Genomic DNA, 14,676 nt, shown 5'->3' with positions numbered 1-14,676 from the left:
TCCTTCATACTGAGTGTACTGCCTTAACCATAATACTCTCGCAACGCCCCAATCCTGCTCACAGTAAAGACATGTACAGTAGACAATATACAACCAGACGTCACAGTTAGCTGCAGTGTTGATGACATATTCCATACGCTCAGATGTGAAGAGGATTCCAGGCCTGATGTGTGCGCACCGCGCAGCAGAAACATGAGTTGACATGTCTGACAGTATTTCACATATACCAAGGCGTGTCAGCTTAATACGGGAAAGCTCAAAGTGGTGGATGCTGCAGAGCAATTTGGAGCAAATCTGGAATTCGAAACCAGGACATTGGCGACCGGCAGCAAAGGGAAGCAACTCCTTAAACCAAGTCCACTTGGCCACCCGTGCCTCCAGTATAGGATAGAAAGCGAACGTACACATATATTCGATGATGGCTCGAAAGTGATATCCTACAGATGTTCGACAGTCAGGGTCAGATATATTTCCAAACGTCAGAGTCAGGTTTAGACGGATAATCGACAGTCAGATTCAGACGGATAGTCGACAGTCAGGGTCAGACGGATGGTCGACAGTCAGGGTCAGACAGATAGTCAACAGACAGGATCAGACGGATAGTCGACTTATTATTCTTTCGATGCGGATCATACGAGGTGCTTGACTGTGAACAGGACAGTTCCTTAGTGCAAACGTTATATCAGATGGAGTCTAACTTTTTAAAGTTATTCCACAGAAATCCGATTCATAGGTTCATAGTCCTGTTCTTCCATCATTAACCGTTCTTTACAATTTGTACAACAAACGTATCAGGTTGAACATCTTTGACAACAACGTCCTCATGCTCAATTTGGAGTTGGCTATGTTCCCATGTCTATGTACGAATGTTAAGAGCCAGTTTTCGGACGGAATTTGTAAATTTAGGCATCTGGTGGTAACGCCACGTCCCCTGGGTCATCAGTACTGGGCGGGGCCCCCTTGTCTCCTGTAGGGATACACGCCTGTTTGATGAAGAGCTTCAGCTTCTCCAGCTGGTCTTGTAACTTGGCTATTTCGCTGTCTTTCTGGAACATCCAAACAACCGCAGAGAACATCATTGGCTTGACAGTCATATAAAACACACGCTTCTTTAAAAAACATGGGCGGTGGGGTAGCCTAGTGGGTAAAGCGTTAGCTCGTCACGCCGAAGACCCGGGTTCGATTCGCAGCATGGGTACAATGTGTGAAGCCCATGTCTGGGGTCCCCCGCTGTGATATTGCTGGAATATGGCTAAGAGCGGTGTACAACCACACTCACTCACTCTTTAAAAACATACCGACGAAAGTTGCATTGATATGATGTTAATGCTTTCAGTCATCTGGAATGGCCGTTTTATTAGTTTGGTACCGGGTGTCAGGTTGACTGGTTTGTGGTTTATAATTTCCTTTGCATTTCATTGTCAGTTAAGCTATCAAAGCGTACCAACGAGAGTGTGACCTATTCAAGTCGGGACCATTGAAATGACAATGTTATCGAGTTATCCAAGCTATAATGCCTCTGTCGGGACCATAATTTTACTTTAATGTTTAAACGACATATCGAGCTAGTAAAGTTAGAGTTGACGTCGTTTCACAGTATATAAGATATCAACGTAATGAGGTAATACACTCAGTACAACATGGACACTGATTGCGAAAGAAACAATTATTATGTTGTTTATCGCCTACTTGTTTCAGTTTGTGGTCGTTGTCGTCAACGGTGGAGAGGTTTGTTGAAGTGATGGTCGCCTCCTTTCCAATCGTGAGTCCCCGGTCGCCCTCGGGATTTAGGCGGTTATTCCGATACTGCAGAACCTGAAAGGAAATTCATAAATAGCTTTACCGTCATCGTCGTTGTCCTCGTCGTTGCCATTATTATATACAGATAATAATAAATATATGTAGCAAAGAGGGTTTAGGTGATCCTGGCACAGTCAGCCTGGTTAGGCTCATCATCAACTCAGGGCCCTTGCCTCCTCTACACGCAGCCCAGACAGCGAATGGGACATCTCCCAGGAAGGGCAGCCAACTGGAACCCTCCCAGAACTTTTCGGAGAGTGTGACGACTCCCCAACACTGCAGCCTTTTGCATTACCCAGATTGTCAGAAGGGCTGTATTCCTGGTAGCAAACCCGGGTATTCATTTAACAGATTGGTACCAAACCTAGGGCACCGAGAACAATGGGGAGTCGGACAACTTGGTATTTGGGATGCAAGCATGATATTTCGAAAGCAAGGTCTGCACACATGCCATGATTTCCTGAATCTTGTCAATCACATTTGTGTCAAAAGGGACAAAAAAATTCAATGATATCAATGACTTGATCAGGTTTGTTAGCCTGGATAGGTATACGGTTCTATTCTAAAGAATTTTGAATGTGTCATTTTCCATGACGCCTTCTACATATTCTTGGTCATACTAGATGGACCGCTGTGACAAAACCACGAGCATGGCGAAGACGGTTATAAAATGATCGAGCCACTCCATCGTGTCGCATAAGATACTGTGTTTGTTCCACAGCAGGGCTTCCACTGGCAATGTGTTTGACAGTCTCATTAAATTCATTGCTTAGACTACATTGTATAGTTACATTTTGATGCAAAATCACACATTGACGGTTTCGAGTGGGAAGTGACTGGTCCCGAGTAGCAAGCAAAAAGCCTTCTGTTTCACTTTGCAGGGTTGCTGCTCCTCTCAACACACTTCACATAAACTCGATGCAGTGGTCGTTCAGATAGCCTCTCCTTGAAAAACTGAGCCTGTTCGTCTGCGCTGTCTGGGAATTCCCCGATGACGTTTTTCTCCCTTTTAGTGAAAAGAGTTCCACTGGTAGGCTAAAAATAGCTGTGATAGTCCTTTCTTGATTGCATACGGTGAAATCGACTTAGTTTCTCACGGCAGACTTAGCTGATTTTTTTACTCAGACGCTTTGTGAATACCAACTTAAGTTTTGGACTTGGCTTAGTCAATTTTCAGAAACTTACGTTTTTTCTTAAGTCAAAACTAGGTTGGTTGATAAATACGGCCCCTGGCTATAATTGTCAATCGTAATCAATCGTAGGAGTGTAATAACATGCTAAAGAAGATATGATTGATAACTCTTAATTATGAAAACAATGCCATTTGAACTCAACATATCCTTTTGGTAAGTCCTTGGTTCGAATCCAGGTTCGCCCTGATAAGAATTCCTATTACGTGGTCAGCACCATACCTGTCTCATGGTTTTCACAAAGAAGGGGTAAAAGTATATGACTTGCATCATGTTGGGTAGTCTTCCCGCATTGAAGCTGCGTTAAACCCATCGTTAAACGTCACTCTCACACAGAAAAAGCCATCACAAAATGTGTCGCCAAGATGGCCGCTTTCAGAGGCCACCCGCAAACCGAACCATCATATGACTTCCGCGTGCCATCAACATCATCACCTATCACATCAAATTACTTTCGGCACAAAGATGATGCACTGAACGGCCGTGGCGGTGATGAAGGAGATTGCTGCCGTGATGCCGTACTCCAGGTTGGGTCTCAAGGTCATGGTGGCGGTGATGATGATGTGGAGTATGCCAAGGACGGCGGAGTTGTAGATGCACACGGCGATGTTCTTGGAGTCGTTGAGAGCCTCCACCTTCACCTACATCAGTAGATACAGATTAATGCGGGACCGATTGTTTTAACAAAAGTTGCTGTCAAAAATATTCTACATAAATACATAACTTAAAGACTAAAACGTAACACTAAAATCCAATGATTGCAACAACACACGATGTCATTGAGTGAGTGAGTGAGTGAGTGAGTGAGTATGGTTTTACGCCGCTTTGAGCAATATTCCAGCAATATCCCGGCGGGGGACATCAGAAATGGGCTTCACACATTGTACCCATGTCGGGAATGGAACCCGGGTCTTCGGCGCGACGAGCGAACGCTTTAACCACTAGGCTACCCGACCGCCCCTCAAGTCAAGCGTGTTCTGGGTGAGAAGGTCTTAACGTCGCGTTCAAAACTATTGCACTTATATAGCCACGAGCATGCATGCGAGATATACTGAGGACTTTACAACACAGTGCCTACAACTACATGTTGGTCTGTTGTTGATGTTACGACGCCAGGGAGAATTGTGTACACAGCCACTTCAACGTACACCATAGAGTATTGGTCCTACCTTCTTGGTCTCCCAGGCGAGGAAGGCGCCCAACATGAGAAGGATGCCCTGGACCGAGAACAGCACGGCATCGAAGTAGCGGATGTAACTGGACTCGCAGATGGCCCCCATGTAGCGCAGGCGGACGTCCCCACCCTCCCGAGACTGGGGGGCATACAGCAGTGAGTGAGTGAGTGAGTGAGAATTGAAGTCAGTCAGTAAGCATTGAAGTCAGTCAGTGAGCACTGTTCAAAGTCAGTCAGTGAGCACTGAAGTCAGTCAGTGAGCATTGAAGTCAGTCAGTGAGCACTGAAGTCAGTGAGCACTGAAGTCAGTGAGCACTGAAGTCAGTCAGTAAGCATTGAAGTCAGTCAGTGAGCACTGAAGTCAGTCAGTGAGCACTGAAGTCAATGAGCACTGAAGTCAGTCAGTGAGCATTGAGGTCAGTCAATGAGCACTGAAGTCAGTCAGTAAGCATTGAGGTCAGTCAGTGAGCACTGAAGTCAGTCAGTAAGCATTGAGGTCAGTCAGTGAGCATTGAAGTCAGTCAGTGAGCATTGAAGTCAGTCAGTAAGCATTGAAGTAAGTCAATAGGCATTGAGGTCAGTCTGTGAGCATTGAGGTCAGTCAGTGAGCATTGAAATCAGTCAGTTAGCATTGAATTCAGTCCGTGAGCATTGAAGTCAGTCAGTGAGCATAGAAGTCAGTCAGGGAGCATTGAATTCAGTCAGTGGGCATTGAGGTCAGTCAGTGAGCATTGAAGTCAGTCAGTGAGCATTGAAGTCAGTCAGGGAGCATTGAAGTCAGTCAGTGAGCACTGAAGTCAGTCAGGGAGCATTGAATTCAGTCAGTGATCATTGAAGGCAGTCAGTAAGCATTGAAGTCAGTCAGTGAGCATTGAAGTCAGTCAGGGAGCATTGAATTCAGTCAGTGATCATTGAAGGCAGTCAGTAAGCATTGAAGTCAGCCAGGGAGCATTGAATTCAGTCAGTCAGTATTAGAGTGAGTGTGTTTTCAGGTTAATTGTGTACATATGTCTACACAAGTTATAGTTTTGTAAAAAAGGCATTGAAGATAAGGAACACTGTCTTATTTCAGCTTCTACGGGAGTTAAAGCATGTCAATCTGACCCCTCTACAGAGTTCCTTCCCGACACAGATTTTGTTTGGGTGTTTGTTGTTTAACGCTGCACTCAGCAATATTCCAGCTGTATGATGGTGATATGTAAACAATCGAGTCTGGAGCAGACAATCGCCTACCTCCACGTATATTTCGTCCCAGCGTATGTACAGGGGGTCAAACACTGACCAGCTGACCAGCAGGACCAGGTTGAAGAGAGTCAGGGAAGCCACCATCAGGAACAAGTGGCTGTCCTTCAGCACCTGGGCACCACAAACACAACATTAGCCAATATGTTTGTTGGCGAAACAAATATGCTGAAAATACAATGCAAAAATCAAACATGATTACGATTTATTATTTCTTTAAAAAGAATTATCAACTTTGTTTACTATGTTATAAGAATTGCAAGTCAAAGTATTCTTTTTCCAATATATGAATTAAGTGGGTGAATCTTGTTTTCGACAGTATTCCAGGTATGAGAGTAAAGCCTGGCCCAGACAACTAGTTGGTACCTGATGGCATTTTATAAACATGCCCCACTGCCCCCTCCCCCTTCCATTCGGTCCTTAAGACCATCATGAGGTATTTGGGGACATATTCTAACTCTGTCTTACTTTAACAAAACCTTTCCACTTGAAACATGGTTTTTTTTAATTAATGATTCAGACTCTGATAAAACAAGATCGTTCTCAAATTTAAGTTCTACCCCCAAAACAACGTATTATCAATGTGTGTATTCCGACTGACAGTGTAGGATATGACGGAAGGAAGGGGGTAAAGAGGTCAGGAAGGAGGGAGGGACAACATCTGTTCAGTCATGCCCAGCACGTACCTTCTTCTGTAGTTTCACGTTGGTGAATATCAAATGGACCCTCCATGTTTTGGAAAACAGAGCACCAAATATTAACGACCATCCCAGAATGGCAGGGTACCGTCTCCCCTGGCAACACAATAAAAATATCTAGTGTCATTTTAAATGGCATGGATTTTGTTTCACAGTATTACAGAAATGACAATACATTTTCATTGAACCGTTGAAAATTGAATTATTATATTCGATTATTCCTGCTCAATGTGTGCATAGTATACTTACTATCAACTGCATTTAACACTGTATTGTATAAACTGTAGTATCAACGCTTTGTGGAGTGTTGCTAAACTCGTTCTTTTCAGATATGTACATTTATCTTTTTTATTTTATGGCCGCCTCATACATGTCATCATATATTCCTTGATTGAAATAATAATTATATGTATAATTCCCACCAAGATTTCGATTATGTATCCGCTTGTCGACACAGCTGGCAAAATCCCTTTTCTTTGCAAATTGCAATATTCGTATTTAAATAATAACTCATATTATTATTCATGGCGCGAAGCCCGTGCGAGATCACAAGTCACAGAAGCGCGTGTATAATCACATCGCAGCGTTTGGTGGTTGGGATTGCAGAGGGACAATGGATCATGAACCAATTGTAGCGTTACAACGGGACTGAGTGTACCGTTGCATACCCTACCTTGCATGCTACAGAAGGTTCCAGCGCTGAGATGAAGACAGCGACGTAGGTAAGTATACACCCGATGAGAATAATGTTGTTGATACGTGGTGATGAGAGCTTAATAAATCTGGAAATATTACTGACATTTTTATTACATTCCAATTCACAACTGCTCGTACTTAGCAATAACACCCATAGTGTACGTACCTATGTAGCTGTTAGAGACACAAAACGTGATTTAAAATAACATTGTTGTAATATTCAAACCTGGCCAAATTCCTGCAATGATTCACGTGTAAAAACGTGGATTTTGTACAAATAAACAAAAGAGAAATAATATATTTGAGCAATGACTATTGCTCTGACGTCTATGACAAGATCATCTCACCTTGAGCGAGGGTCACCCTCCAAAAAATATCCATTTGTCACACCCGACCCCCACAGCTTATGATGTCAATCACTGGATTGTCTGGTCCAGACTCGCTCATTTACAGACCGCCGTCATATAGCTGGCATACTGCTGAATGTTGTATTAAACAACAAACAAACGAACCCGACTTTTCCGCCTTTTTAGGGACATTCCAGATACACCAGAAAGGAAAACACAGAGAAGTGGCTTCATACATTGTTTCCGTGTGGAGAATCGAACCCTGGCCTTCAGCGTGACGAGCGTACGCTTTGACCACTGTGCTACCACACCGCTACCAACCTGTTATATACCTTAACCTAGGGAAGAGAATGTATGGATGTCAACTTCTTTATTATGACGTTTCGGAGTATATGCTTATTCCTTCAGCAGGTGAATGAATGCTATGAGGCAGTTGACATCCATACATTCTCTTACTTATGTGTATCACTTCTAAATGCCATTCAAAGACTACCTTAACCTAGAAAAACTGTTACAATCAATGTAGACATACGACATACTCACTTCACTTTCCTGTTATAGATGTTGAAGATGAGGAAGGCGACAGAAGCCAGGAGACCCAGCGCAGCTAGCGTGCACATGAAGCCATACAAGACCGGGGACAAGGTCAAGGTCAACGTGTACGTCAACACACCGTCTCTTGGAGGGACGCCACCTGATCATTGAATACGGATATGACTTCACTGACAGCTAACAATGTGCGCCCCAGATGCCAGTTTCACATAAAAAGAGGTCTTATGACAGGCTGGTGCTTTTACACGAGATAGTCTGGTTCAGACTCGATAATATACAGGAGCCGTCGTCGTGTAGCTGAATATTGCAGCGTGCGACGTTATAGAACAAACAAACGTGATTTCGAATGTAACGGAAGGTGCCCTGTGTGTGTCCAGTTATGTGGTTATGTTCAATCTGAATGTGTAGCTCCTCTCGTTATTTGATGTCCTTATCAAAAAGATTCATGGTGATATACAATAGGGTATTTCAAGCCAAAGGAACGTTGAAAGTAAGATCTGAAGACTGCCCAAGTACATACTATCTCTACTTATGAGCGGTGTTCTCACCTGCCCAGCGAGCTAGGGTTAAGTTCAGCTTCCCTTCCTGGTCTTCCCTCACATAACAAATCGTCTTCCGCTCACCATCTGGAAGACAGAAAATACTTGCCAATTGTTGACCCACTTCCTCCCTATGATTGAACTCATTAATTGAGTCTGGGATACAGGTTGCCCATTCGTTTCCTTGCGCAGAGTTGATTCCCTTACCCTTGTCAGGATCCGTTAAACATTGGGTCGAAAGCTAGATTCTCCCTGATTACGATCCACTGATTGTCAGCAACATACCAATCACCGTCGGTCAACAAGTGCGAAGTCAAAGAACTGCAGCAGTTTCATTTCCTTCCACATTAAACATAAACGTCGGGACACTGAAATATTGGCGGTAAATATCCGCTACAAAGCCATATGATCCTGGTACGCGTGAGGGACGCAACTCTGCACATCAAAATATCACGCATTAGACGACTGGGCCAGCCATGCTGGATTAGGTCTGATTATAAACTGCTAGGTTAAAGAAAGCATAAACCCACGTTTGTCGTTATTTATTTTCCTGTCGCTTGTATATATCGCTTTAAAAAGCATTGGTATAAAAATATTATTCTGCCATAACTTTTCCTTGACTACATAAGGAAATCTATTTTCCAAAACTATTCCAAGACTGGTAAACCCAAACAAATATTGCCTGACTTTTCCTTTGTAAATCCTAACATAAGGAAAATACTATATGCAATAAGTGAAGTATACCGCTCCGTGGTGCTTGTACAGACAGCCATCATGTTCCCTACCCTGGATCTGTTCCACTGTGACGTAGCTGATGGGATCTCCGTTCTTGTCGAAGGACACAGGTCCCTTCATGGCCTGGAAGCTGACGTTCAACATGTGACTGTGGATCAACGCCCCCAGCGCCGTGTCCGTGTACGTGAAGTCCTCCAGGCTTTTGTTGCTGCCTGCCAACACACAGCAGCATACATGAACAACTCACACACAGTGCAACCTCGTTAGTACGGATCCCGTCAATCTGGAGACCCCGACCGTGCGGTTACTGTTGGGACCACGTTGGGACCACGTTGGGACACAGACTGTCCCTATGCTTCGTTACATGCTGTTTATCCCGACGGTTCCATCCAAAACGGCACCGTCCGGATTATCAGGGTCACTGTGTACAGAGTCATGACGCCGCCGCGTAATTAAGAAAGAAACGACTCGTGGTCGTTGTTTTAATGTACTGTAAAGCACTGCAGGGAAATTAAACCATTTATTAGGGAAGAGAAGTTATGGATGTCAACTTCTTTATTATGTGGAACATAACGTTTCGCAGTACATACTTACTCCTTCATCAGGTGAATAATGCTATGGGGCAGAAGTAATAAGAAAACAAAGGTAGAATCTTAACGAGGAGAGCCAAGAGATAATTGGGCCGATGGGTGCTTAGCAATGGACAAAGGGAAGCCAACACTTAACTTATCACTGATTGGTAATAGGCCCGCTGCTAAACTAGAACGCCAACATATAAAGACTAAAAGACCTCCACCAGAACAGAGAGATAAATGACACCATCGTCAACCAATTGAACCCCATCAGTTCCCAAGCTTCTTACCCGTATGTCAATAATGACGACTCCCTGAATACAATCGGACCTCGGCAATGTCGGACAAGTCCATTTTTTGAACAGGTGGGTTAAGTTTGGTATTCCACGCATATTTTCACAATCCTCACATTGAATATCTGCACCTTTCCTCCCAATGTCGTCATACCCTCCCACTTTTGGGTGCGATCGTTCGGACATTGAGTTTATCTGCGTTGCCCAGCTATAAGGATCTTTAGGGAACAACTCCCGACATTTCCCTCTCAAAAACAACGTCATCCAATACACGACGTCATCAAGTAGCGAGCGCATGTTCTAATTTCCAGAAATGATGTCATGATAGAACAATATTTTATCGTGAAATATAAGATAGCTACGCGATAAAGCATTGTGAATATACAGATATATATATTCTGAGATTTCTTTAAATATTTGTAAAGATTAAAACCAATCACCGGTCTCCAGCAAAGTCGTCATTGTAGCATTAAGACCCAAGGCTACCGCCCACATGACGTCATACCCCTGTGAGGCGAGGATGTCACCAGGGAGTGTTTCGTTGTTGTTCCGCATCCTGTGTTGTAGGGTGAACTCAGGAGGGGTGAGGCCGGATATCGTGGGGGTGTCGAAGGGATCCATATACAGGAAACCTGTGTATATTGCCCCCTCCAGCGCCAGGGCCATCTGATCCGGGGTGCAGTCGATTGTGACGTCGGTCTCCATGTACCACTTGACATTCAGCCAGCCAATCAGTATCCAGATCACCCGGGGGTAGATCAGCCCGATCTTGTAGCTCTGAGAGGAAAAGGATCCAAGTGTTATAGTATATACTCAAAGGCAAAAGTTATTGAGACTTGGTTGTTTTCTTCCCATATAAACCTTTATATAAAGTTTGGGATTTTAAACCAGGGAAAATGTTGCTGTTATTGCAGGGGATTGAATGGAACGGCGTCTGGGACGTTGAAAGAACTACGATTTACCCTCCCTCAGATGTGGAATGCATTCCCCAGGCCTTTCTCTGAGGTGTGACATGCTGCGCTGGTGTGACATGATCCATTTACATATGGCACGTGTACGGGTTGACGAGTTAGTGAGTGAGTATGGTTTTACGCCGCGTTTGCAATATTCCAGCCACTCCGAAACTGAATATGCAGAGGCGGATCCGGGATTTTAAAAAGGGTGTACATAAAATAAGTGACGACGTGACATGGCCAAGGGCGGAGTTAACATGTCAGGTTTCCTGGAAAAGGGGCATAAAGTGAAGACTACCGGGTCATCCGTGTCCTCTCTACCTCTATGGATATAGAGTGCCCTAATCTTGATATCAAGAAAGTCAACCCCCAATATTTTAGGACTAGGATTTGATGTTGGAGATGGAGGAAGTCTAGGAATGGATTCGTAGTGGTCTTATTGGGGGCAGAACAGTACGGGTGTCATAATTCTGATACTCACCCTCCCTGGCGCTGATCCCTATATTATTGATGTCCAATCGTAGAGGCCATTATGGCCAAACAATTCTAGAGATATTCATTAAGAATATACACAGAAGGTAGGAATCTATCTGTGAAAGAGATGGGTTTAACGTCGTTTTGAATAGAACTCAAGTTATATAACTGTCTGTCAGTTGATGTGGGAGGAATACCCGGAGTGATGCAGCTGTTGGACATTCATCACTTTGGGGAAGCCCACGAGCATGGGTATGGTGCTGACAAGCCATGAACCATGATCGGGGGGAATTTGAGATTCCAAGCTACAATCACTGGATTCTGTGGCAACGACCGAGACTTTGCACTAAGGCGACTAGGTCACCGAGCCCCAGACAAAACAGTACTCACAATATTTAATATACTGAACTTAAAGGAACATGTAGGAATAATAAATATTTTGGGGATATTCTTATGAAAGTAAGTGCTCAGTCTCCATTTCAAAAACGTATCCCCAAAGCTAGTCATGATCCCTAACAGTTTTGGTTCAGTATACGCTTAACGTGTCAGATTACCTCACATAGAACCTGTCTGCCCAGCTCCGGATAGAACCCACTGACAATAATCCTGGCATCCTTGTCCTGCAACATCAACACAAGCTTCTCTGTCATACATCACAGAATATGATTATTTAACTGCCAATGTCTGCACATGATATGATAGGCGATAAGAAACGGGGTTTAACATAGATACTCCACCCAAACACGTAATACAGTCTCCCCTTAATGCCAAGCGCCATGCAGGGTAATTACAATTATCATCTTTTGAACGGCTTTTGATATGACGGGGCCGGGGGATAGAACCACCGACCTTCCGCACTCCGGGCGGACGCTCTGTCCACAGAGCACATAGCCGGTCTGAAATTATACACCGTTCACAGTACAACATGATTTCTGATGCGTTACCTTCAGTCGTTGAACTTGTGTTACGGGACTATTTTTGAAGACCTCTGACGCCACGACGGTAAGATTCGCCTTGGAAAAGGCCTCGAGCAAATCATCGTTCACCTGTACAAAGAGGTGCAGGGGGTTTCAGGGGACATGTCGTAATGTCTATTAACGTAACCTGACTGTAGGACGATGTTAAACCGTTGACTAATCGATAGACTATTCATCCATTGTATTATATATCGTTTACCTCAGCCCATCTCTGAAACACTATTTCTGTCCTGAAGTCATAAAGTCATAAAACCCCAGCACAGATTCTGGTAAAAGTCGATAAAGTATCTCAAGAACCACAATTATGTATCCACACACTTTTGAAAACCAAATGTTGTATTTTGTAGGCACTTAAATTATCTGAGAGAAAACTTTGGACCACTCCCTGTTAAATATGCTGGATCCGCCCTTGGTCGTTATCCCCCGTACAGATAATGCCTGGTGTTATTACCCGTACAGATTCTGGTCAGAGTTGATATTGTGTCTCCAGTACCATAATAATGCCTGGTGTTATTACCCGTACAGATTCTGGTCAGAGTTGATATTGTATCTCCAGTACCATCATAATGCCTGGCGTTATCCCCCGCACAGATTTTGGTCAAAGTTGATATTGTATCTCCAGTACCATAATAATGCCTGGTGTTATTACCCGTACAGATTCTGGTCAGAGTTGATATTGTGTCTCCAGTACCATTATTATGCCTGGTGTTATTACCCGTACAGATTCTGGTCAGAGTTGAAATGGTATCTCCAGTACCATCATAATGCCTGACGTTATCCCCCGTACAGATTCTGGTCAGAGTTGAAATGGTATCTCCAGTACCATTATAATGTCTGGTGTTATTACCCATACAGATTCTAGTCAGAGTTGATATTGTATCTCCAGTACCATAATAATGCCCGGTGTTATCCCCCGTACAGATTTTGATCAGAACTTATATGGTATCTCCAACACACGAACACGGGTACGGTGCTGACATACCAATGGTTAGAACTGGAGCCAATCTTAAATCAGCCAACGATCCTGAAACCAAGGTGAGCCACATCATGAAGCAAGTCGCACTGACTTGAACAAATAAACCATACCCGTGCTGACACAAACCACCATCCTTTAGGAAAGTGAACGCAATAAAATATAGTTCCAACATTGTGATTTCGCTGTAATAGCATGACCGTGTCCCCGAGATATAGTAAAGATGAAGTTATTTTGTTTGTTTTGTTTGTTTGTTGTTTAACACCGCACTCAACAATATTTCAGCTATATGGCGACGGTTTGTAAATAATCGCGTCTGGACAAGACAATCCAGATATTGACATCCCGAGCGTCGATCTGCGCAAAAGGGATACGATGATATGCATCAACCAAGTCAGCGAGCCTGACCACCCGATCCCGTTAGTTGCCTCTTACGACAAGCACAGTCGCCTGTTACGGCAAGCATGGGTTATTGAAGACCTGATCTAATCCGGATCTTTACGGGTAAGTCATTTTGTAATCTCACCAAGGTAAAGAGTTCATAGCTCTGGTAGATGGTGGCCACCCGGGACCAGCCCAGCTGTTGGATCATCCGTATCCGCATGGAGGTGAGGGCTGTGTCCGCAGAGGCCAAGCGCATGAACTTGGGGAAGCGCACTTTGTTGGACAACGCCGGGGAAGAAGAACCGTAGGACACCTGGTGTTGAGAGAACATATATAAGCCTATCTTCCTTTGTTTCTAGGACAGGTAAATTCGCAGATACTCGATGTTAAATTGAATCACATAATTACTAAGTCTTTCATATATTTTGAAGCAAGTTGACCAGGATCCGATGATCTTAGAGGAATACTGTTGAATTTATGTTTAAAGTAGGATACATTTGGAAACTTTCATAGTAAAAGGGTCCCACAGAGGAGTTACATTGGAGACAGTGAGACCTACTTCTGGAAAGTTGCACAGAAGGGTTATCTCGGAGATAATAACACCTACCCGTACAAGGTTCCACAGATGGGCTGCTTGCCTTACAGAAAGAGTTACATGTACACAGTTCCACAGATGGATTACCTGGGAGACAGTTAGACCTACCCTTACAAGGTTCCACAGATTGTTTACCTGGGAGACAGTTAGACCTACCTGTACAAGGTTATACAGATGGATTACCTGGGAGACAGTTAAACCTACCTGTACAAGGTTATACAGATGGATTACCTGGGAGACAGTTAGACCTACCTGTACAAGGTTATACAGATTGGTTACCTGGGAGACAGTTAGACCTACCTGTACAAGGTTATACAGATTGGTTACCTGGGAGACAGTTAGACCTACCTGTACAAGGTTATACAGATTGGTTACCTGGTAGACAGTTAGACCTACCTGTACAAGGTTCCACAGATTGTTTACCTGGGAGACAGTTAGACCTACCTGTACAAGGTTATACAGATTGTTTACCTGGGAGACAG

General features: G+C 43.8%; 1 protein-coding gene across 1 annotated transcript; it reads right to left on the bottom strand.

Annotated features, from left to right (window-relative positions):
- Positions 1-870: 870 nt before the first annotated feature.
- Positions 871-13,930, bottom strand: LOC139475430 (gamma-aminobutyric acid type B receptor subunit 1-like). Its single transcript, XM_071258644.1, has 14 exons — positions 13,742-13,930; positions 12,210-12,311; positions 11,820-11,885; positions 10,279-10,615; positions 9,024-9,185; positions 8,248-8,325; positions 7,691-7,841; positions 6,778-6,886; positions 6,093-6,200; positions 5,398-5,520; positions 4,160-4,303; positions 3,443-3,631; positions 1,690-1,815; positions 871-1,046 (listed from the first exon to the last, which is right to left on the bottom strand). The coding sequence occupies exons 1-14, from the start codon at positions 13,928-13,930 to the stop codon at positions 903-905; spliced, it is 2,028 nt and encodes a 675-aa protein (XP_071114745.1). The 3' UTR covers positions 871-902.
- Between the last annotated feature and the right edge of the window lie 746 nt (positions 13,931-14,676).

The sequence above is a fragment of the Haliotis cracherodii genome, unplaced genomic scaffold (assembly GCF_022045235.1).
Source record: "Haliotis cracherodii isolate W230 unplaced genomic scaffold, xgHalCrac1.p SCAF_3, whole genome shotgun sequence".
Taxonomy (NCBI): Eukaryota; Metazoa; Mollusca; class Gastropoda; order Lepetellida; family Haliotidae; genus Haliotis; species Haliotis cracherodii.
This window is presented reverse-complemented; position numbering and strand designations above follow the sequence as displayed.

What these genes read in the sequence shown, in the direction of transcription:
- LOC139475430 (XM_071258644.1), bottom strand. Translation starts at nt 13,930, where the DNA reads ATGTTCTCTCAACACCAGGTGTCCTACGGTTCTTCTTCCCCGGCGTTG. An exon ending in GACGACTTTGCTGGAGACCG is followed by an intron (nt 9,186 to 10,278) that starts GTGATTGGTTTT and finishes GTGTGTTGGCAG; the next exon opens with GCAGCAACAAAAGCCTGGAG. An exon ending in AACCTTCTGTAGCATGCAAG is followed by an intron (nt 6,201 to 6,777) that starts GTAGGGTATGCA and finishes TTGTGTTGCCAG; the next exon opens with GGGAGACGGTACCCTGCCAT.